We start from the raw sequence: 24,912 nt of genomic DNA, 5'->3' as shown, positions 1-24,912 counted from the left end.
AATTTTCTAAAATTTATTATCGTTGGCCACAATTACTGGATACTGTGGTCAACTTATATTCCTATGATTAAATTGTTTTTGTATGTATACTTTTAAAGGAATAAATTTCATTATTTCATATTTCTTACATCTCCCAGCCTTTGGCAGATCCCGGTATCGGGCTGATTACAGCCCATGAGAATGTACAGTACTCGTAGCAGCTCTCACCCTCAAAAAGCTCCTAGCCTGTTATGCGTTTGGTAATTTGTAGCTTGCTGTGTGCAGATGTTACCTTACTCTAGCATCTGCGAATTCCAAGTTCTAAACTATTGCGGAATCTGATATTTATGACCGACATTCTCTGAGAGGTTATAGAGGTGGTTTCTAAAACAGTATCATGTCTAGATCCAAAGACTTTGTTATAAAATACATCGCTTAAATGGACGGAAACCAATTTTATGACTAAAATTTCTAAAACTAAAAAGCGTCTAGTGAAATTGATTATCAAAATGGTTTTAAACCTAGGACTCCAAACTCTTCCTCAAAATGCGCTCAAAACCTACCCTGGGTTAAAATTTACATTTTAAATTTACATCATGGAACCCTCATCCCAATGAAGGGGAAGATTAGGCTAAAATAGGGGCTTTTAAAAAATTTATTTTGACCTTGGGGCTCCACTTAACCTCACTCTAGTCTTGTTTGCCATCTAACTTGCCTTCGCAATAGTAACATTTTTATATTAAATTTTCGTAAAGGTGCATTATGAATTTCAGCCATATTTTTTATGTTATTTACATAGATAGAGAATAGTTTAAATTTACACATTTCAAAAGGTATAATTGAAATCCAACGACTAATACTGGAGTTTTGAAAATTGGTCACATTTTAATGTACAGTTTCTGGCGTGTTCTTCACCAGAAATGAACTTAAATGACTGAAAACCTAACTATAACAACTTAGAACTGTGAAATGTTCGTAAAATATCTTTGTTCATTTTGAGGTTCTTTCACTGCACTGTAATGTTTTTTATAAGAACAGTGGTTTCAACTCTCGGTTTGTAATATTTTCAACCTTAAATTTTCAAAACCACATTTTCTAATTTTTGAACTAAATTGTTCGTAAATTGACTACAACTATTCACATTCCTTTTTTTTCCTTATCATATTTATAATAATTTCAAGACTCTTAATTTGCAACTAGTCATGTCCACAGTATAAGGCTGTCTATTCACCCAACACTACACATTGACTCTGTAAAGGATCAATGGTGGCAATAAATATTATTTTCCATCCATTATGTTACCGTGCAGAGTGGCACTGTACTAGTTTCGCAATTTTGCAATGCAGTAAATATTATATAGCATATATACAGCACTGAAGGTAAATTAAACATAAACCTGTTTCTTGCAACATTTTTATTTCGCATGCATTTTAACCCACATATATAGGACAGTTCCTTCTGCTTATTGGTTTAAGACAATTCGGGTTGATGTTGTTAGCTATTAACGTAGAGAAAATTCTCTTTATAGTTTCTGGGCACAGCCCTTTTATGTCCCTACTAAGAACAAATACAACTGGATCTCCTCTTTCTGAAACAGACATCGTGATTAACAAATGTATTATGCTTATACATTCTAAAACTAACTAAATTTATAGACACTTAATGTATACAATTGTGTTATGCTTCATAGTCAGACTATGCACGTTCAACAGGGGACTGCCTATTTTTAAAACTAAATAGTGGAAGCAACTTGTTATGCTAAAAAAAAACAATATTAGCAGATGTACTTTTAGTTGTAATGTAAATTTATCAACAAAATTAATCTATATAAAATGTACCATATATAATGAGACAGCAACTCGTCTAAGAATTTTGTTTTATAATATTGCAACTTCTACATCTTTATAGGAGGTTCAAAATTTGCAATGAAGCTGCTGTTTCTGTCGACAAATGCGAAAAGTCTAAGTAAAGTTACTAAATATTAACTGGTAACTCCTGACACTTCAAAACGTTTTATTATTATTATTTCATCTTAAGAATATATGGCCTCAATATATATTGCATAAGACACAGGTTTTCTTGGAAACGATAGGGAAATATTTCCTAAAAAAGTAAAACGTTAGTCAGCCACGTTATTTTTGGTGGAGGTCAAAATGCCAGTGTATCTAAAGGGTTAAAATTATGAATTGACTGCCATATACATGAATAAATAAGCATTAAAGCCTCATTTCTATAATTGGAATACTGAGTTTTAAGATTATGCACATCCCTCCATGAGATTTGGCTGAGTGTTAGCTAATATTTTTACATAGATCATATGATTATCCATGATGGCAACGAGAAAATATCAAAATAAATATATTTTAAAATAAAGCCAGTTTAAGGCATATGAGATTGTAACATGTGAGATTTTTATTCGTATGGTAAAATAAAAATACAGAGTGGGAAGTAATCAAGATGTAAGTATTCAATTTCGGGGCACTATTACGTTACATTATCCTCACGAGAACTTATATTATTTTGAACATTGCTATTACAACATACTTAATGAACAAAAATTTAAATGCATAATGTAACAAGATATCTCGATTTCATCTGTAGACTTAAAATTTGTCGTGGCCTCATTTCTACAGAAACAAGAATGAGTTCTATGAGTAAATTGCCAACAATTGAATTTGTTTAAGTGTCGTTGAAGCCTATCGTTCTATAGGATGACGTAATTCTTTTTTGCCTCCCGGGTATAAAACGTTATGTCCTATCTGACTATCTGTCTGTGTTTCTATACTCAAGACATCTCCAGATGAAATGAGTTATGCATTTTTAATTTTGCAAGAACCCTCTGCGAGGTCTGTGATGAAGCTAAACCGTCAGGCAACTAAATAAAGAATCTCAAAGTTGCCACATTACGGGTCTCCATGAAGTTGACTGTAAGTTAAAATTTATTTTTTGTTTTGCGGTTGGTTTTAAGTGGGCCATGTTAAAACAATGTATCTCAACAAAGTATTATTATTTTATAGGTTTCTTTTCTTTTTATACCCTCATAATTCGACCTCCAACAAAAGTTAATAGTAAATTAGTTTCTAAGGCAAAATTTCTCCGTCGATTTCAAGAAAAATCGAGTTCTGAGGTTATTTATATAATGGAAATTGGTCCTCAACCCCTATACTACAATAAGATGGCACTTTGGTTCAGTTTTAAATAATAAAGAAACGTTTAATGCAGTCACCGAAAAAATTCTCGTTCACACTTTGTCACCTTTAAACTGATTTTTGATTACTTTTTAAGTCGTTGGCTGTCTCTATCGACTATATAAACAATTATAATCGAGATATGTCCTACTATGACATATTTTAAACTATTCATCACTTCTTGGTTTTTATACCGAGCATAGCCCCATGGAAGTTATCATATAAAGGTCAAAGTATAATATTCTAGTCAGACACGCAAGAAATTTTAAATCAGCGTCGTCTAACCATAAAATGTAGACCGTTCAAGTAGTTACTTTCCATATCTAGTTGTCGGGCTGTGACATAAACGTAATTAAGTTCCAGGTGGTTAGTTTTAAGTGTACTCGTATCGATTTGGAAAAATACTATGCACGAAAAGATTTTAGTTTAACACTTCCTAGACCATCCTCCCCTATTTGGACCACCACAAAACTAGCGTAATTTATTATTAATTTCCTTCATAGAAAAATTTACTTTGTATATTTTAGTAAAAACCAGGTTGTTTGGGTATACAGAGCAAATTATCTCTTGGTTCCTTGACTAATACGATTAATGTTAATTCATGTCCCTTACAGATACTATTATTGATGTTATCGATTGATGTTAGGGTCAACTATTAGTCATTACTAATAATAATTATTAGTATAATAAATAAATTTATTATAAGTAATTACTAATAAATAATATGTCCATTACTAATAATAAGAATTACTACATTCCCGTAGTAATTCTTATTGTTATTTAATATAAACCACGTACTTGTTTTACATTACATCTGTGCTGGAATACTCTTTTTTAAGAAACTACTTACACTTTATGACAATGAGTGAAGAGCAATCGAAATAATTGACTGGGTATAGGAAATTTATCTAAATCAAATCGTCTAATTGGTATGCTCTTATTAAGACAATATATTTAGATCAAGTGGTAAATGAAACATGGCAGGATCGTTCAGTTCCTGTGTGCTAGGGAGTACTGTAATAATCAAAATTAAAAACGAACTTCTAACATGGACTCTCACTATATTTTTCATTCTTTGCTCATCGTTTTGTAATAACTTAGGTTGGCCTCTGACTGTTTTTTTCTTAGCTTGAACTAAATCACATAATATTTTGTTGCTACTTTATTATAACTCACTTGTTTTCAGGTCACAAACGTAACACAGCAAAAATGTTCTTGCGTCATCTGTATCCAAGACAGCAACAGTGATACTTTCACCAGCTGGAACAATAATGTATCATTTATTTCAGTATTATTTCATGTGTCTATGTACAGGAGTTTTCATATGTTTATATATCATTGGTTATTAAAAGTAACAAGAGTCAGACGGGTGAGCTGGAACTGATCGATATCTCAGCAAGTTCTCGATTACACCTCATACGATTTTAATTCTATTTATTGACAAGAATGATTTATTTATTAAAGGAAATCGAGTAACTACAAAATACATTGACATTATTGAGCAATGTGTCTTATTATATAATAACTGTTTACAGAGGGGAAACAGTGTAAATATGCAATAAAACTCTTCTAAAGTTAAAATTTGCAATATATTGCAATTAATAAAGCTCGTCAGTTAATATGCTAAAAAACTGCAAAAAATGTGTATTGGAATTAACCCATATTTAATCACTTAGTCAACCTAATACAATATGAAATACTAAAATAAATTAAAAAACAGTAAACGTACCAATAATACATACGGTTGTATTTGAGTAAATAGTTTCGGTTCTAAACATATTATGGCAATATATTAATGCAATAACAATTCCAACACTGAACACAAATAACTAAATAACAGTTAATATTATAACTTAGTATGTTGTATATACATATATGTAGGATGTTGTTGATGGGACGAGTTCGTGCGAAATCTGTGGGGTAAAAGTGAAACTTTGCACAGGAAGTATTTTTATATTGTTTCGATGAGTTATTTAGCCAGTCTTAAACAATAAAACGTTTCAAGATGGTGGTCATTTGAATTTGTAAAAAATGCATGTCGATTATTTTGCGAGTTAAATCAAGGTTGACAATTTACATACATGGTCAAGTAATTCTAAACAACAGTTATCCCTACTTGACCTCACAACATATTATCTTAATCTATCAAAATTCCCCAAGAGTGGTAAAAACTCTTTAGCATTTCAGGCATTTTATAAAACCGGCTAGTTCATAAGAGGGAGACCACACAATAGCTTACTGGTACAGGAGCTAGGGACTAGGATTGGTAAATTGGCAAGTGGTTGAGTGGAAAGACTGTACAATTATTGTTTGAGTGAGGAAAATTGTGTTCTATTAAAATGATCAGTTGACATTTGGAATATGTATATATTTAACGTTTTTCTTTATATATATAGTTTATTTTTTCTCTACTGTTATTATTATGTGGTTAATGATTTGTTGATTTATTATCATTATAGCTTTATATAGATTTTATGATGTTATAACCTTTATAGTCTATTTACCAAAGCATTATTATATTTATAATTATTGTTAATATCTTGTTGAAAGGTTTTTGTTATATATCTTTATGCATATTTCACTCTGTTTTCCGTCATTTAGTATATTTTGCCACGCACTGGTTTTGTTTTCTGATCAATAATTACTAGATCAAGTTAGTATTGTCTAAGTCTTGAGCCATATGTTATTAGTATAATTATGTATAAGCTGGCTGCTTGCCGTTAATAAATAAACACTTGTTATTGTCTCCTGCAATAAAGAAATTCCCTCTATCTATGTTATGCCTACTTATTTTTGATCACTTTTCAAGTTTCTAGATGGTTGTTAAAGTGATATAAGTATAAAATTAAACCTTATTGTAAATAAATCAAGTCCACGTTTTTACAAAGACATTTATATGGCTGTACATTTTTTGTGAAGTCTCTTCGAAGATGACAGTGCCATATGACACCGCTACATTAAAGTACTTTAAACCAAGAATGCTGTGCTCTAAACACTCAAAGTGTGTGTTAGTACGACCAATATATGATAGGTAGTAGCCCTATACAACCCCACTATGTTTTATGGTATATGTTTACTTCCCTCCATATGCTTTGTTCGAGTGTGTCCTTGGTTCTAGCAATTTAAGTTTATGTTAGTATTGCATATTTTAGAAGTGTTAATCTCCATATTTTAGGTGATTAAAAATATGTTTAAATTAAAGTATATAATGAAAAACACCATAATAATATTACAAATGTTACTTAATTTGTTTGTTTTGCTTTCATCGCTTTCATGCTAACATTAAAAAAATGGCATTGTTACATTGGAAAGTCAACCAAAATGATTATTAAAAAAACTGGACTTCCGGATGAATGAAATTCGGATAAACTAGACTTTACTGTATCATCATGTTATCGTTAATGTTTTTATTCTCTCACTCAGTTTTACGCCTATTTTCCAGTTTTTTGAAAATTTAAAGTTTAATGTGAGCCAGACGTGTGTAAACGACTGAACTAATATATTCCTCACACTGTTCTGTCATAACAGTTGTGTATTATAGGTTTGTCTATGGATCATTCCCAGGCTTATTCTCCTCCCTTACCGTTGATCAACTAACTGAAAATAACTGAAGAGTTTTTAAATAAGTACTTAACCATACGTTTTACATTGAAATATAAATAAACACAAACTAAAAGTGATATTGCTAGATATTAATGTCTTATAATTTAAAATATATCATTAAAGTTAAACCATACGTTTCTAATATTATTTCAAAGTAATATTCAATGTTGGCTATCACAATTCATAATAATATACAATAACATGAGTGGTAAACTGTGTTTCACTGCTAGCCTAATAATGTTAAAACTGTATATAATACCTGTATAATACAAAAACTATATAATGTTCTACGATAAGCACTATAGCCTCGACCTTAACAGGCTTAGCAAATAAAATTTGTAGAAAGCAGTACTTACTTTGTAAATTTGTTTGGGTGACAACCAAATAAGGTGAGTTTACATCTACGAGTTTTACAAGTGTGGGCTCCTCATCATAGCAACAGTCCCTGTGGATATTGGAAACTTTAAATAGTAACTTGTACACATGAATCTTATTTCGACTACAGGACTACATTAATAGTAATATACTACTTATAAGTGTGTGAAATACTATTCCGTATTTGCTTATCTTAGCAAATATGGATATATATAACTTATCTTAGAGTTATTCTTACGCTACCCATTTAATGGTCCTCATATAGCCCAGAAATAAAATCAGTCCTTTGTTAGCTGCAACCATAACATCTGACATACTGTGAACATTTTCAATGTTTTCTGTCTTACTATGAGCATTACAGAAACCATTTTTCTGTCTCATTTTTGTCACCATCAAATTTAGTTCACCATTCCTCTTTTAAGCAGGAATATTACGGTTGCTACTTATACTAATAGAATCCGACAGATCAGTGCCTCATTCAAGATAGTAATTTTAGATATGTTTTTTTATCACTCAAGGACAAAAAATGCCAAAAAAACAAGTCACTTTCAAAATTATTTTACTATTAGTATTTAATGTAACTTCCACCATGGGCTGTCACAATACTAGTTAATGTTAAAATCAAATGTCAAAAGACTGGTGTTTTTTGTAAAATATATTACTAATGTGTTTTAGTAAATATAATGTGCAGTAATATTGGACTAATAACATGTTATTTGGTGTTTTTATACATCGCTTTAAATCATAAATGTCTTCAATCATGTAAACGTTGGTTTTAATCTTTATTTTTACCTTAAAAATTCATGAGGTGTGATAAATTTATCTAGGTATGGAACTGAAAATTGTACTTAAGTTATATCTCTTTTAATTCTTATGTTTGACGTTGTATGTAAAACTGTGGACATATAATATTAAACATGATATCTACTAGATATAGAATTAAAGTCTATATCTGGCATTGTTGAATGACTTACGTCTGGATCTGGCATTGTTTAATGACTTACCGTCTGGATCTGGCATTGTTTAATAACTTACCGTCTGGATCTGGCATTGTTTAATAACTTACGTCTGGATCTGGCATTGTTTAATGACTTACCTTGTATCATAACCCACCATCGTCAAGTTGTATTGATGAATGTAAGGTGCTGGTACACAGGAAGTGTACTTGAACCCAATACATTTGCAAGGACACTGGTTGTCTGTGGGCAGAGACAACTGGTTAACAATCTTGAGATTGATTTTAATTAATCCAGGTTGTCAAATGGACTAAACATTGTTTACTTACAATAGACGCCTATTTATTACGGTATTATAGACTATTTTTAACTTATTTTTACCTAAAAAAACAAAACATTTCTTGCATCAAGGCTCCAAACGATTTCATATTGCAACAACACAGCACGCCCACATATTTACTATTTAATAGTTTATTACGTTACTATAGTGAAAGTCGATTGTAGTTCCGATAAACTCTATTATATTTCAAAACGAAAATGTTGCAGTTCGCATCCACCCCTTATTTTCAGGTAGTGAAACTATTATACTTTAGTTTTTGTACGTTTTATAAAGATGTAAAAATTAAAAAAATATAAACTTTATCTGAAAAACTAAAGAGGATATAGCTGCGTTATTATTCACATCTTGAAAATAAGACACCGCTTAAAATGTTTGAAAAATGTACGAGTATTATTGTATTGGAGGTTCATCAATGTAAATTTGGAATTAAATTTGGTAATTTTACTTCAGCCAATTTTATAATAAAATTGATTCGCCTTTTTTAAATTTTAAGACTGCATGGCTTTTCTCTCTTTCTACAAATTTACTACTTTCTTAACAGTTCAGACTGTTTTTACAACTTTCTCTTTTATTACTCTTCTTATGAAATAATGTTCTCGTTCAAAGGGCTTCGTCTTAAGATTGTTGCTGGACACTTACTGTACAGCCCGCATTGCCCAGTGGTTGTTTCCGTTGCTAGAACTGTCCACCACATTCCTTCTACCTGAAATCATTGTACGTTAAAAATCAACTTAAAGAATTTTACTAGCCAAATCTTATGTTATAAAGGCAAACATATACAGGGCGAGTTTTAAATGGCCCTTCCCCTGCATTTTCCCTTATTTCTTTAAACATCGACTTCTGATACTACTGATCATTACTGAGTAGCATGTACTTAAATTTAATTAAGTTCATATTATTGACCACCATCTTGGGTATGCAATATGGGATGTATGTATCTTTTTATGTAAAGTTGGTGTAATGGTATATGACGATTTTTTTAACTGAAAACGATAATTCAATCAATTATTTTATATATTTATACTTTCTGAAATATTAGTACTTTTATGAATCATAACAGGTTTCGTTCAACACATTTACGGCTAATTATTACCTAAATAAAAATCATTATTATTTATTAAAATCTTATCTTTAGTTAAGTATATTTTCAAAGTAGGTTTCAGTCTCTAACCTGTTCAGAGTAATTTGAAGAGATAAGCAGTTTAAACCTAGTGAAATAATTTTATTTTTAATTTTAAGTAAGATTTATTTCAGAGTGTAGGTCATTTTTCGCTCAAGCTTTCTTTTATGTCTTTTCCAAAAACGGGTATATTTTAAAATTGTTTTATAATCTCATGTAATGAATAGAGAACGCATTTATAAAAGTACAAATATCTCATAAACGCGTACAAATATTAATTTAAAACTCATTAAAACTTTTTGGTCTCCAATGCGTTTTTCTCTATTGATGAACTCATGATGAGCCGCTGGGATATTTTATTCCTGGCTCTAAATTCAGTGTGACGTGTCTGAATGAATATTTTTACGTTGTAAATCATAAGATGTGTGAATGTTTCAATAAGGTGTCAACCGATTGAATATAATATAAATTTGTTGACTACTTCTATTTAATTTGTTCGGTAGACAGAGTTCGTATAATATTTAAGGAACAGCTGTCCGTTGTGATAAAGTATTGATACTGGTAATAGGGTATGTTATGTTCTGTTGAGTAAACTTGTTTGTGTCTTGTAGTAACTCCAATAGTAGGTTGACAACGACGACAAAACATGGTGGCAGCGATATTGTCCAAATGTTGAAGAGTGTTGACTCATAAAAGTGTGCATATTCTTAAATTTATCAAGTAAAAATTAACATGCCCATTTATGTCGTAATGGAAAAAACTAAGGAAGATAAGTTAGCAAACCATGCCAAAAAGGTTGCTAATAATGCATTTAGCCTTTATTTACTGTCACCGGAACCATTTGATTTCCAACCTAATGGTGGTCTCAGTGGAAAAATCATTTTTAGCAATTTCGAAGGGGATGCGGCCTTAATAGTGTGGCATTGGAAAAAAGGTAAATTGATGTTCTGATCTACAATGCGAGCGAACGCGCAGTGGATATTTCTGCGTTACTTTCACATGTTACGATACCCTACAAAGACACTCTACACAGGTTTGAGCACTACTTCATACCTCGTAGGAACATAATTCATTCCACAAAGTTTTCTGCTTTATAGTTACGTATAACTGATTCAATAGTAACTTTAAAAAACAAAAAAAAAACAATTTTCATTGTGAATATAAAACAATTAGATTGTTAATATTAGAATTAGATAAATTCCTTTAATTGTGTGAAGTACGAGTACTTTGACTTGGTAAGTTTATTTATTTATTTATTTATTAATACATACGGCAATCGCCATTTTACAAAAATGTTTACAACATAGTGTCCGAAATATTGATAATACACTTTTCATGCATAGCCACTTACATGCGATATTAGTACTACTGGACTAGCCATGCTTACAGAACAATTGAATATGGTATAAATTTAAAGTTAATAAAGTAGAACATCAAAGACAAGATACAAAAAGAGATAACAATGGTCAACAAGATGATTACATAATAATGTACATGCTAAGTATATGCAACTTGTGCATCAAAGACAAATTGAAAACAAGGTAACAAGATAATAACTAAATGCTTCATGCTAAGCGTGTGCTAACCCTAGTGCATGGGTCAAGCAATATACAACAAGACAAAAATCAACAAAACAACCACATGCTAATACTAATACTATAAGTGCTATAATTACATGCTATAGGTGTGTGCTGACGGTATAAACTATGAAAATTTAACAATGAAATGACAAAACAATATAGAACAAAAATAAACAATATAACAAAATACTAGCAGGGATGAGCAACCAAAGGTAGACTCTTGCTTTCAATGTTCACCATGCTCAGACACCCAAGAGAAGACCCCCCTCCGAAACACCAGCATGGATACGCCAAAGAATTCCAACTGGTGGGTAAGTTGTATTTAGATTATTATTACATGATCTAAAAACGACATATTGATTCGGTTTATATACGAAACCTTTCTGCTTTACTTACTTAAGTCAAATAATTTATCATGAATGAAGTACTACCAAATTGTCTGACGACAATTTATTGTATAGTTCAAAAGACTCACTCCAAAGTGAAGATAATGAAAGACTCATGCACAGAATACATCGTTATTGACACTATTATTGTTAATTATATAACCTAAGAGTAACTTCATGGGCTCAATAGGCATTATGTAACTAAATAATTTGATATTTATAAAATTCGTGAATATAGGAAATTTGTACTTACAGAACTAGGATGTCGTCTCATAGGACAGACTCCATAACACAGTGAGCGGACGTCTGTAGAATGTACCAGAGTGGCAGAGAACAACACTGTAATAGAAGCACTGTATAATATTTGTATATTTTAGTCAAAATTTCTCGTGCTCTGAGGTTGCAATGATTTTTTTATTTAGATTATTATTATTACACGAACACACACCCCACCAATATACACTATTTTTTTAACTGCAGTAAAAATATTTACAGAGTATATTATCTCCTTTTTTCAGTTATTTACGATATTTTTTAATAATTTAATCCAATTTAAAACTAGGTGAAAATAATTTCCGTTCGTCTGCTCGTTTGCCTACTTGTTGAATATATCGCTATAGAAAGCAGTGTCGTAGATGTCTATTGATTTTGGAGTAAAAAGGAAAAATACTAGTCCTTCAGTGCGTACAATGATTTTTGATAGAAGGTCCTTGAAAGTTGTTACATAGGTTCCTATGCTTCCAAAGGCAGTCTGACCGACTGTACTATAACTCTATTGCCACTTTCGGTCCTGCGATACTATCTTGTTTTGGCTCATTAAATATGGCATAAGTATTTTAATCTTTAATTATTAGGATTCAGCTTACAAATTCGTTCATAGAGTGATTATTGAATTGAATCTTTATTTACACATTTAAACATTACGTGTTGTAAGTCAATATATATCAGCCAATAACATGTTAAAATTTAATAATAACTAACGTACCCCTTTGAGTGCCACAGCGTCGCTACTTTTGACGGTACGAAAAGTGCATTAAGTGCCAGCGTCGCCCATTTCGACGTTTCGTATTTCGTAATATTTTATATGGTACAAGATTATTTTGGCCAAATAACCAGACTGCTGTATTAAATAGGTTCCAAACTATCAATAAATACGAGTTTTATGTTGTTTCTGTACTATTTTACCTGTGAAACTTATGTTGTTTGGGTACTTATCAAGAAGCCACTATTTTTGGACGAGTTTTACTTATCGGGGACAAAATAAATTACAGTATTAAAAACAACTGACTTTATTTAACCTATTTTTGAATTTACAAGTTATTAAGACAATGAATGAAATCAAAAACTATAAGAACAACGTTTCATTATTCGAAAATGTCATTCGTGTGTCTATTTGGAGACGATTTGGAAATAGGAAGTATGACTCATCGAGTATTTTTCGATTCATTATGGAAGAAGGAACGTATAATGAAGTTTATTTTGATCTCTGATAAGGAAAACTCGTCCAAAAATAGTGGGCTGTGATAATACCGAAGTACCTGTGCGATGATTCTGTCTACCAGTCACGCGACGTAGCGGACGAGTATCGCGTTGCTTAACGGCCTATCACTTCTTGTTGTTAATGTGCCGATAACCAAGCATTTGAGTAAATAAAAAATAAAATAGTAACTTATACAGTATTTTTCTGTATTTCTTTACAAAAGTAATGTAGTGATTTCAGTTTTGTCCAAGCGAAAAACGTGAATTTTCAGTGTAAATATTATTAGGGTTATTATTTAGTAAATGTAAACTTTTATGTAAATATGTTAGCAAGTATTTATTTCTACATTTACTAATCATATTTATTTGTGTTATATTGATGTTTTATTACATTTATTGAGAAAACTACATCAATACTAAGTAATTTTCTAAACTCTGACAAATTAAGTACAGTTTGTAAAATCTCGGTACCGGGCAGCATTTTGTTACTACATATAATGCCATGTTTTAAAAATTCTAGAATAAGATGTTACACATGGGTTTTATATAGAATTATATGGCCTTTATCGTGGTATAAAGAAAAAATCTTAAAAATACCGTATACACTCAAATTAGGTCGAAACTTAACTTTTTATACAAAAGTAAATACAGAAATGTTTATATTTTCATAAATTACATTTTATTTGTAACTATATAAATCATATTCTGCATTTATTAAGAAAAAAAGCAACAAAATTATGGATATCTGTTTGGTAGTTATTTTACAACAGCTTTTTTTCCCAAAAGCTTACATATATGCGAAAAACAGGGTGGCACTTTATGCATATGCCTTCAGGAAAATACCCGTGACACTCAAAGGGTCAAGACTATTAAATTTAAAATACCTAAAACCTAAAATAACATAATCATTTATATCGTAAAACAAAAAAGTTTTAGAAAAATCTAAAACAATAACAATAATAATAAAGAACCTAAGAAGCGATTAAACCTGCTACCTCATATCGGGGTCTATCCAAGGGTTCCTGTATCATATAGACAGCTCTACCGGCAAGTGGTTCTTTAAAATAGTTACAAATATTTTAAAGTATTTTGGTTTTTAATACACTGAGGAGGAGAATTAAATCATTTTGGACCAAAGTAAAAAGAGAGAATTAATTACAATGGCTCTAGATATAGTTAGCAAGTTATGCTTATATATCTTAAAACTATGTTCTGACACCAATTTGGAAAAAAACGTTGAAGAGGTTTTTAATCAATTATATACTTTCCCTTATTTGTTTGTGACCTTATTTGATGTAGAATAATTCCACTTATACATTTGTATCGTCCAAACTCTCATAGCCTTGCCACAATTGTATAAATTCAATATTTATATAAACTTAAAAATTTAACATTTACTATGCTGTCGGCGAGCAAATACTTTTGTTCGTATACGAACGGTCGCCATCTTAAAACAAGTTTATTCGAGAAACTTTTGTGTTTGCATTGAATATGTACGTACTATTTTCTTTCAATCACAGTATTAACAAATTACTATAAAAATATATTAATTATGTAATTATTAGGAAGAGTCATTACGGGACGTACAATAATAATATTTCACATTAACTCAAATATATACAAATATATATATATATATATATATATATATATATATATATATATAATATATATCAAAAATATATGTCTAGGCTGGAGCATAACATTATCAAAGGTAGTGTGAGCGTATTTCTGATGCCCACCATCTGAGTTTGGCTAGTTTGGACTTGTAAATGACATGGCAACATGAATTCCAGTGCACCACAAACTACACACGTTCTCTGCTGTACCCTAACCCTAAACTATTCTCACTCCACTTAGACATATGATAAAATCTCTGAGTTTTATTTTCACTCCCATAAAACCCCACAGAGGTTGAAGCTGGATTCATCCTGGCCTCAAACCGAATCGGAATGGGTAAATCACGGGATTCAGCTTTGATGAATAAACGGGAAGGACAAAACACCAAGTAATGGCCAGACATTCAGGTCCTGGAAGGATACGTGTTTACACACACAAGCGCGTGCGCATGCACGCACGCACACACGCACGCAGACAGACAGGCAGACAGGCAATGATAGTGACCTTTCCAAACTTAACTTGTGTTTCCCGAAAATCCCTCTATATTACCTAAAGGTAAACTTTGAAAGAATGTATTACACCGCTTCAAATGTCCTAAGCAATCAAATCCACATACAGAAATGTAGAATGACAGAAGCTCCTAAATTAAGTTATAACGACCTTACCCATAAATACCTAGAATATAGAGCAGATAAACTGTTATTTAACGTACGGTTTGTACTAGTAGAGGATCAATACTGAGGCTTATACAGGTTAAATTAATTAATTAGAGAGACCACAAATCTATTCATTATTCACCCTCCATAAACTTTAATAATGCTGTTATTAATTGTAATTTCCCTTTGATCTGAAATGGAAGTGAAATTCAACTGTGAAACTATATGGGAACCCTTGTAATTTGGTAAATTATCAGAGTTACAAGATACTAGTCTTCGTGTAATTGCTAAATAATCTCATTCATACATCACTCATTCATTCACATTCCTCTTAATATAAAGAGGCATATCAGTGTGTCAGGGAAGAGGAACAAACTTCAATACTGCAAACAACAAATGTTTCTAATTTTGTAAAAGTTAGTATTAAAACTCTTAAACTCTGGTGGCACCGGTTAGTGCACACTACACAAAAGACAAAATGACGTAGTTGTTTTTAACATATTTTGCACGTAGGCTATTGCATCATAAGTATTTAAAACAATAAAATAAGCTTGTCTAAATTATAAAGAAATATAACATAATATTAACACCTTTTTATAGTTAATTTTGCCCCTGCTCCTCACATTTACAGACTTATAAACGATTGACTAGACTGCCATGTATTGTATCGATTTGAAGTTATTTATAACTTTTGCTATCCATCACAAATTTATTAATGTTTTAAATTAATTTTAAGAAAAGTATATCATATTTAGGAACGCGGGAGTGGAACTTAATGTGAGAGCTGATTGTGTTTACAGTATTGGTAACTATTAGAACATTCTTTAAATAGTAATCGGAAACTATCTACTACAATTATGCATTGTTTTAAATCATTATCGTGTGGTAATGACTGATACGAAATCAATATTTGTAGTAATCGATTTATATGGTCGCTTATTGAACTCTATTGGCGACTTAAGTTGGCAATTGTCCAGTTTACAGCATGTGAAGGTTTAGATAGTACTATCGCTCATTATAACTTAAATATTTCTTACAAGCCATTTTTTAATTCAATGTGAGGATTGTAGTATAAGTAATAGTCTAAAATGCTATTTTCTTGTACAAATTGTAATCTACGATAATTAGTCATAGCCTATTCGCTAATTAATTGAGTGCGATGGATACTTAACGTAGAAATGTAGGCAAATTTGTTACCAGATCCAAATAATACAGCTGCCGACATAAATGTATGATTGTTGAAACATGTCTACAAGTGTACTTCATCGGGTACACGCGATCTTTCACTACTGCTGTCGTGTACCCGATCAGGCAAACATGCCGGGCTTTTGTAAAGTGCGTCATTTGCCGATGGGGTACGTATTGCTAAGCCTTTCATTATTGCGTTTGTATTGTTTCCCTGTCTTGGTGGTTTGTTAAATTTCCCGCGCTTAATTTTTAAGGCATATTAATTATAGAGGTACACCTTGAGGCAAATGGAGAAAAAATTGATAAAATATAGTTAAATAATTGTTTTTGTGCAAAATTGTGAAGCCTAGATACCTTTCTCGTTATAATTAGACGTTTGACGTAAAAAAACCGATGACGGTTCTTTGCCATTATTATTGAAAAATTCGACGGTAAATAAAAGAGCCCGGAATATGGTAACGTCGTGAACGTTTTAAGGGATTTGCATGAATAATAGCTTTAAGGATCAACATGTTTTTTATTCATTTACAACCTAAGGAAATTTTTCTTTTTAATTAAATATAATTTTATGAATTACTAAAAGCATTTAATATTTTTTCTTAAAAAAGTTAATTCCTCTATAAATATAAAAAACATGTTGTTACTCCATCAATTTATCTTTAAAAATTAAAAAAGATCGAATATTTATCTTTAACTTTTTTGAGCTTGAATGATCTATTCCGAAATTCAAACTCCAACCATGCCTTGTGTAGGCTACTAATAATCATTTCTTGCCTATATCCTGTCTTCTAAAATGGTATAGTAAATTTTAAAGTAATATTCTAACCAAAACATTAATTAAGTTTTATCTCTTTTTATATTTTATTGGGCTTCTCCAATAATGTTTATAAATATAACATACAATAAAATTTTAAAATGTTATTATTATTATCTAAACATATTATATTCTAAGAACATGAAACTTGACACATAGGTGTCCTGTGCTCTCAACAGGCAAATTCAAGATAGGAGTTGAAATAGGCTTGAACTCCTAGAACAACTGTATTTATGTTTTTCAAACATCCTAGACACGTACTTTTACTTTGTCTCAACAGACAAAGTAAAAATTCTCCATGAATATCAAGAATACTAGGGGGTTACAATAGATTTGCAACGCTTATAAGAACAATATTTGTATTTTTCTACTTCCCAATGTTTCTAGAAAGATAATTTTGACACATTTGTCTTATACTCACATCTATTAAAGTAAATATTTTAATTGTGACCAATCACAGGGAGTTTATTCACATTGAAAAAAGGGTGTCACCGCCTAGAAGGACTATAGACTTATATTTTTCGATTTTCTATAACAAATGAATTGCATTAATAAAATAAGATTTTTATGATATTGATAAATTATGATGATACTATTTGAACATGAATAATAAGTAAGCACATAACGAAACTCTTAAGATATATTTAATTAATATTTAATGATAAAAGAAAGGAAGTTTTACTTTTTGCCAGAACTTTATATAGATTGGAAAACAACGTATATGCTATTACGTTACAAAAAAATATCTTAGACCGAAAGCAGAGTGAAAAAGCTGGAAATAGACACTTTTGACTGAAAAATATTCTCAAATATACGTATGTACAGATTTAGAACGTGACAACACGGCAAACTCTAATATGATGTCGGAAATTTAATTCATTCGATTCAGAATTTCTCCTACTCGGGTAAAATATAAAATAAACGTCAGTTCAACACAAATACAGTATATTAAAACTTAAAAGAAATAAGAAACTCTTCGAATATGTTTTTAAATATTTATCGATCTTATCCTGTACAGTAGTATTCCATTAACAAACTATTCCATACCTAATACAATAGTATACATGTTGTTGCTCCAAATATCGGTTGTTTCAGAAGTTCCTGATACAAATAATTACAAAAAATTTGTCCGCTCACCATTAGTTACCAGTGCAGTGCCCCATTATAAGACATCGCACTAGTATTGCGTCATCGTAATATTTATTTATTTCTACACGTGTATGTATTCTTCATTATCACATGAATATTTATAATAGATTGCTCTATTAGCAAACACTTAGGTATACACAGCCATTTATGACTGTTCAGTTCAAGATATAAAATTATTATATTTAGAATACGCTACTGAATATTTTATTACGAGAGCAAATGAGTACTTACAGTTAGATACAGCTGTAGGAGACTTCTCACTCAGACTCCGGACGTTATACATTATAGTTTATTAAACCGGTTTTAATAACAAAAATTTGAAACATCTTTCATTCGACTAGCAAATTGTGTGTTTGCACCTCATAAATATTGCATGGATATATGATATCGGAGGACAGCGTTGAAAAAGGTAGCTGGCGCTCCATCAAAAACTTTTGTACATAAACGAGGGATTTAACAAAATAGAATCGTTTGAGAAGATAACCGATAAAGCCTAAACTATTATTCTAACCTGGTAATGTAAGATGGAACCTCTTTATTGCACGATAGAAAGCTGGAGCAAGAACAGCGATCAAACCAGTTGTAAAAAATGTGTCAGTAGTAAATCACTTGAAGTTTATTCAAGAAACGTTTTGTGCTGTCTCAATGCCACTGTTGGCCAGGACAGTTTTAGAATGTGAAGTTAGTTACTACATAGTTGTTAGGAATCGCCTAATGTTGAATTTTGAGTTTTGAGTTTAACTCCAGTTAACCTTCCTTTTATTGCAGCGTCTTGACTCCTGGAATATGGTGTAATATTCGTCCGAAGAGATCCAAAGAGAGTCGACAACGAAGAAGATCAAAACGAAAGTTACATCGTTTCGACATCAGAGCCACCTATGAATAGGTGAAGTGGTTTTCTCATTGTCTCATCAGGTACACAATTAAGATCTCTTAGAGATCGTGTCTATCACAGCGTAATGCAACTTCAAGTCGCTTTTACGACAAGCTGGAATGTCAAGCCAAGTTACTGTTGCCACTGTGTGTGAGTCAACATCAGTGTGAGAAGGGAATTCAGTTGAAAATGTTATTAAAATATTACCCAGATATCATTTTAGTTCGTTATTACTGCATTTTGGCAGCAATCGAGGGATTTAACGTAAAGTAGTGCTTGTAGGTTTTATTTACCACAGTTAAACTAATGAGGAAACTTTGCAATATCGAGTTAAATACTCGATTACTAATATCTCAGATATCTCCAACCCCATTTGTTTCGTCCATTCGGTATACACATATTAATCGCGCATTCTGATATTGGCCCTCTCCCGTACACATAACGCAGTTCCGATGCTCTTGTAGAGACCTATTTATCAAGCCGCTCGCGCAAAAATGAATAACTTCATACAAAAGTTGTCTTTTAAGCTAAAATTATGTTTATAATACCATTTTAAAGCTTAGAAACGTGCTGTCAAATCTAAACTGACTTAAGTAACACAATGTATTTTAAAGGTATTTATTAAGGTGGTAAATAATATACTTTTCGTTTTTTTCCTCTCTATTTGTGAACTGTGTTATTTTTAATGTTATGTTTCAAAATACAAAGTAAAATAAATTTTAAGACAGCATACTTATAACATTGACTTATGCCGAAGCCAAATGTCTAATTCACGATATAATTCGCTGCAAATAATGTTACGACTTGAACTCCACATGTCCGCGACGATACTAAAATATAACGGCAAATAACCACGTGCAGAAACGTAAACAAGAGAACAAAAAATTACAGACATGTTCTACAACTAGTTACTAGTCGAAATAGTTCTCAGTATCACGTCTAGAGCGCAGCACTTGTCAAGAAGCTAACATATTGCGTAGCTATGAATGGATGCAGGCCGATTCGGATCACTTACCTGTACGGCGCGGCGAGGTGGTGTTTCGACAGCGAGTCGATTGCACCTATCTTGCCATCAAACGGAGAAACTGAAACTGAATGAAAAGGCCACAATGCCTACCATTAATTTACAGTTTCTTCGTAGATGATCTAGTATTTGAACTGATTCTAGAGTAGTGAAAATAATTAAAGTTTGTACAGTAAATGAACTCCTTAAGACAGTGTTTGAGAGACATTGTTTTATCTACTGCAGATAGCCAAGTAAAAATAGATCACAGTGAGAAAATTCAGCTACTCAGAGAAAAATATATTTTATTAGAACACGAGAGCTGTTAATTAAATAATCAGAGTACCTCTTTAGTAATTACCAAACATGAAAAGTTCATTTAAAGAACCGTTTATTTTTAGACATCCAGCTAGAATGAAATGTTGTGGGCCTACATAGTGAAACGTATCTGTTTTGAGGTGTAAGCTACTAAATGTGTTGGAACAATTAGCTATATACTTGCTACCAAATGTGAATTTTGAACAGCTTAAAGTGTCGAAGGCTATTTTAAACGATTTTATAAAACAAGGTTATGGAGGCTATGGAGGAAGCAGTAAATAATATACAGGACAGCTTGTCCCAGAGGACAGATCAAAGATGTACTATTTCTGTTCAACAGCTAAAATTGTGCAGCGTACTACCAGTACCCCCACTTTATCTGTAATAGCAATGTATAATGCAAACAGAAATGGAATAAATCATTAAATACTCTTAATAAGTTAACAACTCTGTACAACGTTATTTGCAAAAATTCAGACTATCGCAAGGAAGGTGAGAGGTTACGTATCAAGTACCAGTAAAGCAAGTGATTTTTTTTAAATCAATATTTACTTTAAATATCCCTAGGCTATTGCCATTTATACATATCAATTAATGTCTTACCCTCGTACATTCAAGCATACTGGTAAATCCGTTTAGATATAACTAAAAATAGCGTAATACTTATTTTAATAAGTATGAACATACGTATACAGTGCAGATAAAAAACGGGATGATTATTTATACAATTATATATTTATTCCTCACGTGTCTTGTATTAATTAAGTATTTATTAGTAATTTCCTCATAAGCATGTATTAATATCACTATTACACATGTTAGTGCAATCTGAATAGGATTAGGAATTTCTTCGAATGTTGAAAAAGTTATTTAACTTTTCTTAGTCTGGTTTTTTTTTTTAGAAGGGTTTTTTTAATTTCAATTATTTTTAAATAAGTAGGATGAATATATTACACGATTAATGATATCATTATTCGACTCTTGTTCGTTATTTAGAATATCCACTTACTAATGGTCGCTTTATACGGCAGCTGATTACTGTTTAATGGAATAAAATAATGCAATGACTACACTGCATTAGTATTGCTATATTTAAGAAGTATATATTTCCCGGAATATGTTGATAATTTACTTACATTCTTTTTGACGTGGTGTCGTAAATATAAGGACAGACTATCCTTATTTAATTTTCTGATGTCTTGAAAACCAATTGGGAAACTTGCGCTCAGCTCCTGCATGATTACAAATATATTTGTTTGCGTTTACCATAGAAGAATATCTGTACTCTCGCCGGTTGAAATTGTAGCTAACACGTCTTAATCTATGCAATTGTCAATATCTGTAAGCCACTTAAGTTTTCACTATCGCTGTTTAACATTTTTCTCACGATGACGAAATGCTCACATTTTTGGTAATCAACCTCCTGTATTTTTTTACAATGTTTTATCGACACTGCCAAATCCTCTTGAGTAACTCAAATGAATGTTTCATTGGGCCAATTGAATGTTTGGTTTCTTTTAGTAAGTCCCTCCTCTATGTTTTTGGGCTCATATTAAATAAATGCAATTATATCACGATGGTATGGGAAAATTTGCACTATTTAGATCTAGCCAAATAAAAAATATTTCCAATCACGAATCTTATAATATATACTAAATCGCAAAAAGATATAGACTCATCGCAATTATGTTTTTATGTATTCCAAACTTATAAAAAAATACAATAAACAATGGGAATAATACATTTTCAATTAGTTTGTTAATTTAAATTGAAATACATTAAAAACTATTAAAGGATTTTAAGACACTATCGTTGTACAGTTGGTGTATTTACGTGTCTCGTTTGTATCGGAATAACAAATATTTATGAATTTATAATAAATATAAAACGAATACAATATGATAATTATTATAGGCAAAATATCAGTGGGTATAAAATATGAGTGAGAGAGAGAGAGAGAGAGAGAGAGAGAGAGAGAGAGAGAGAGAGAGAGACGTGCTGGGGCCGAAGCCCCTCGTTCCCACCTCCACCTCTGACACAAGTCTGTAACTTATTTTCCAGGCCTCTTACCGTCTCCTCTTCTTCCTCTCTTCGGGCTTCGGCCACTTAATCGTCTTCTCGACACTCTTGCTTGTGTCTAGCCTAACAGCACGTCTCACTGCCCCTGTGCGATGAGAATCATCGGGATCCCAATTTATCTCTTCCTTGCGTCCCTTTCCTTCCTCTCCCTCTTCTTCATTCTTCAACTTTCAAGCATTTAAACTCTGTTTACCTCTCTTTTTATTCCAATCCTTCTTGTTGTAGTTATAAGCTCTTTGATAATCTCTTCATCGAGAGAGAGAGAGAGAGAAGAGAGAGAGAGAGAGAGAGAGAGAGAGAAGAAAGAGCGAGCACTCTAGTTATAGCTAAACCTAATTTGGAATTATCTCTTTCAAAATACCTTCAATTCGCTCATAAACTACAATATAATCTATATGCGTGTTTTCATGTTTATTATTAGATATGAAGTTCTGCGATCTCTGCCACGTTTAATGCTACTAGGTGAGTATTGTTAGTAATTGAGGAAGTTAATACGTAATCGAAACATACAGATGTTTATGGCGTAGTTGTAAAGCACAAGAGTAGGGCTGCAGCAGTAGGTTTATGGCGGAGGTAAGAAGATCATAGTATACATTATTCAATGTATATATTATGTTTACAACCCATATCCCTTCACCACTTTCCGGTGTGCTCTGAGAACCGATAAAACTATGTATCTACAGAGTGTATGACTATTTTTATATTTCATCAATAACCGAGTACCCAATACGTAGAAACTAATGGAAGGGACGAATTATTGACGTTTTGGGTCCTAAATATTTTTAGATGCTCACAAAACTAATGTAGTTGTGAGAACTTCAATTATACTAGATATACCAACCACTTATAAGATTTTAGGTTTATGTTATTTACTAGTATTACTGCAAACCAGGTCTAATTTAAACAAAATAACGGAAAACCAACTCAAAGACTGAACTAAACAAATTCTTATAGATCCAATAAAAATTAACCTAAAATTTCTCACGATGAATATTAGAAACAACAAAACTATTGAAATTTCCAAACAAAATGGTGGACAATGGAAGATGAAAACTCTCCTACAGGGTAGAAAAGATAATATGTGTCAGTTGAATATTCTCCTCAAACAATACTCTCGTACTTTCATTCATCTAGCAACTCCTTAGGAATTGTTCAAAATTTTACCTAACTTAATGCAATTACTTTTGCTTACTGAAAACAGCGTATTAATTTGGATTCATCTAGAACTTCACCACTGAACAATGTCAGGAATTTTAAACTTCAATTACACTTCAATACAAGTATTAAATAAAAGTATTATAAAGTAATAATAATATTAAAGTACATAAGTATCAAATAAAACTCTAGTTAGACTTAAAGAGACATATAATTAAAGATAAAATCACGCCATCGTGAAACTAATGTACTTTTTTTCTTTCTTTTAAGCGTCCAGCGTTTAATTAAGACAGATTTGAAGTGCACTGCACATCGTGTCTATTCTTGTTGAGATCTCACTGGGATTTGAACCCATGACCTCGGAATTAGAGAACAACTAATGCACTTAACGAAACGATTAATTTGTATTCATAAAAGGTTGGCCTTGATATTGAACTACGTTAGTGGCTAGATGGTGAATGGGCGTAACCAGCGAAGAAGTAGGTAGCAGCTACCCACTCCCCAGAAGCAAACAAAAAATTAAGTACAGTATGGACCACCAGAGAGTACAATTGTGGGAGGAGCCTATTTGACCCGTGACCGTGCAGCAGCCAACGACGACTGAGCTAATAGACTAATATAGTAGATGTATGTTCAACACTGTGCCAAAGGCCTGTGATGGCTACAGCGCGTGTTGACGTGTTGTGCCAACTGCACTCTTTCGTGGTCTCTACTCTAATTCTCTAATTGGTTATAAAATGTTGCTGTGAAAGCAAAATTAGGTAGATTGGCGGTGAGTAATCAGTTGTTTATGAAATTCACTAAAATTCTGTACAAATTCAGAAGAATTTAGACCCACCCAGTGAATGGTAGAGGAATCTGTTAAGACTTGAGCGCCTATTCATTCACTACATTGAGAACTCACCAACTAATACTAATAACTTTTTATTTTTGTGAGGCCTTTCGATAGCAAGGCTGTCTTCATCAGACACATTACAAAAGTAAATAAAACAGTAAATTTAAAAAGAAAATGTACTTTTTGTATTTACTTTTGTTTTGTCTGATGAAGAT

General features: G+C 31.7%; 1 protein-coding gene across 2 annotated transcripts; it reads right to left on the bottom strand.

Annotated features, from left to right (window-relative positions):
- Positions 1-1,378: 1,378 nt before the first annotated feature.
- Positions 1,379-18,472, bottom strand: LOC124365966. Of its 2 annotated transcripts, none has more exons than XM_046822121.1 (7): positions 18,332-18,472; positions 11,781-11,866; positions 9,081-9,144; positions 8,242-8,344; positions 7,127-7,215; positions 4,344-4,427; positions 1,379-1,567 (listed from the first exon to the last, which is right to left on the bottom strand). In XM_046822121.1, exons 1-7 carry the CDS (start codon positions 18,348-18,350, stop codon positions 1,410-1,412), a joined length of 603 nt encoding a protein of 200 aa, XP_046678077.1. In that variant the 5' UTR covers positions 18,351-18,472; the 3' UTR covers positions 1,379-1,409. The 2 variants fall into 2 exon arrangements, with proteins under 2 accessions (XP_046678077.1, XP_046678078.1); XM_046822122.1 differs by having other exon boundaries at positions 18,422-18,448.
- Positions 18,473-24,912: the final 6,440 nt, after the last annotated feature.

The sequence above is a fragment of the Homalodisca vitripennis genome, chromosome 7 (assembly GCF_021130785.1).
Source record: "Homalodisca vitripennis isolate AUS2020 chromosome 7, UT_GWSS_2.1, whole genome shotgun sequence".
Taxonomy (NCBI): domain Eukaryota; kingdom Metazoa; phylum Arthropoda; class Insecta; order Hemiptera; family Cicadellidae; genus Homalodisca; species Homalodisca vitripennis.
Note: the sequence above shows the minus strand (reverse complement) of the source record. Positions and strands in the feature narration are given on the sequence as shown.

Bases quoted from the DNA above. Each gene is read 5' to 3' on its own strand.
- LOC124365966 (XM_046822121.1), bottom strand. The intron at 7,216-8,241 runs GTAAGTCATTAA...CAATATCCACAG, and splicing joins ATGGTGGGTTATGATACAAG to GGACTGTTGCTATGATGAGG. The intron at 1,568-4,343 runs GTGAGTTATAAT...TGTCTGTTTCAG, and splicing joins CGTTTGTGACCTGAAAACAA to AAAGAGGAGATCCAGTTGTA.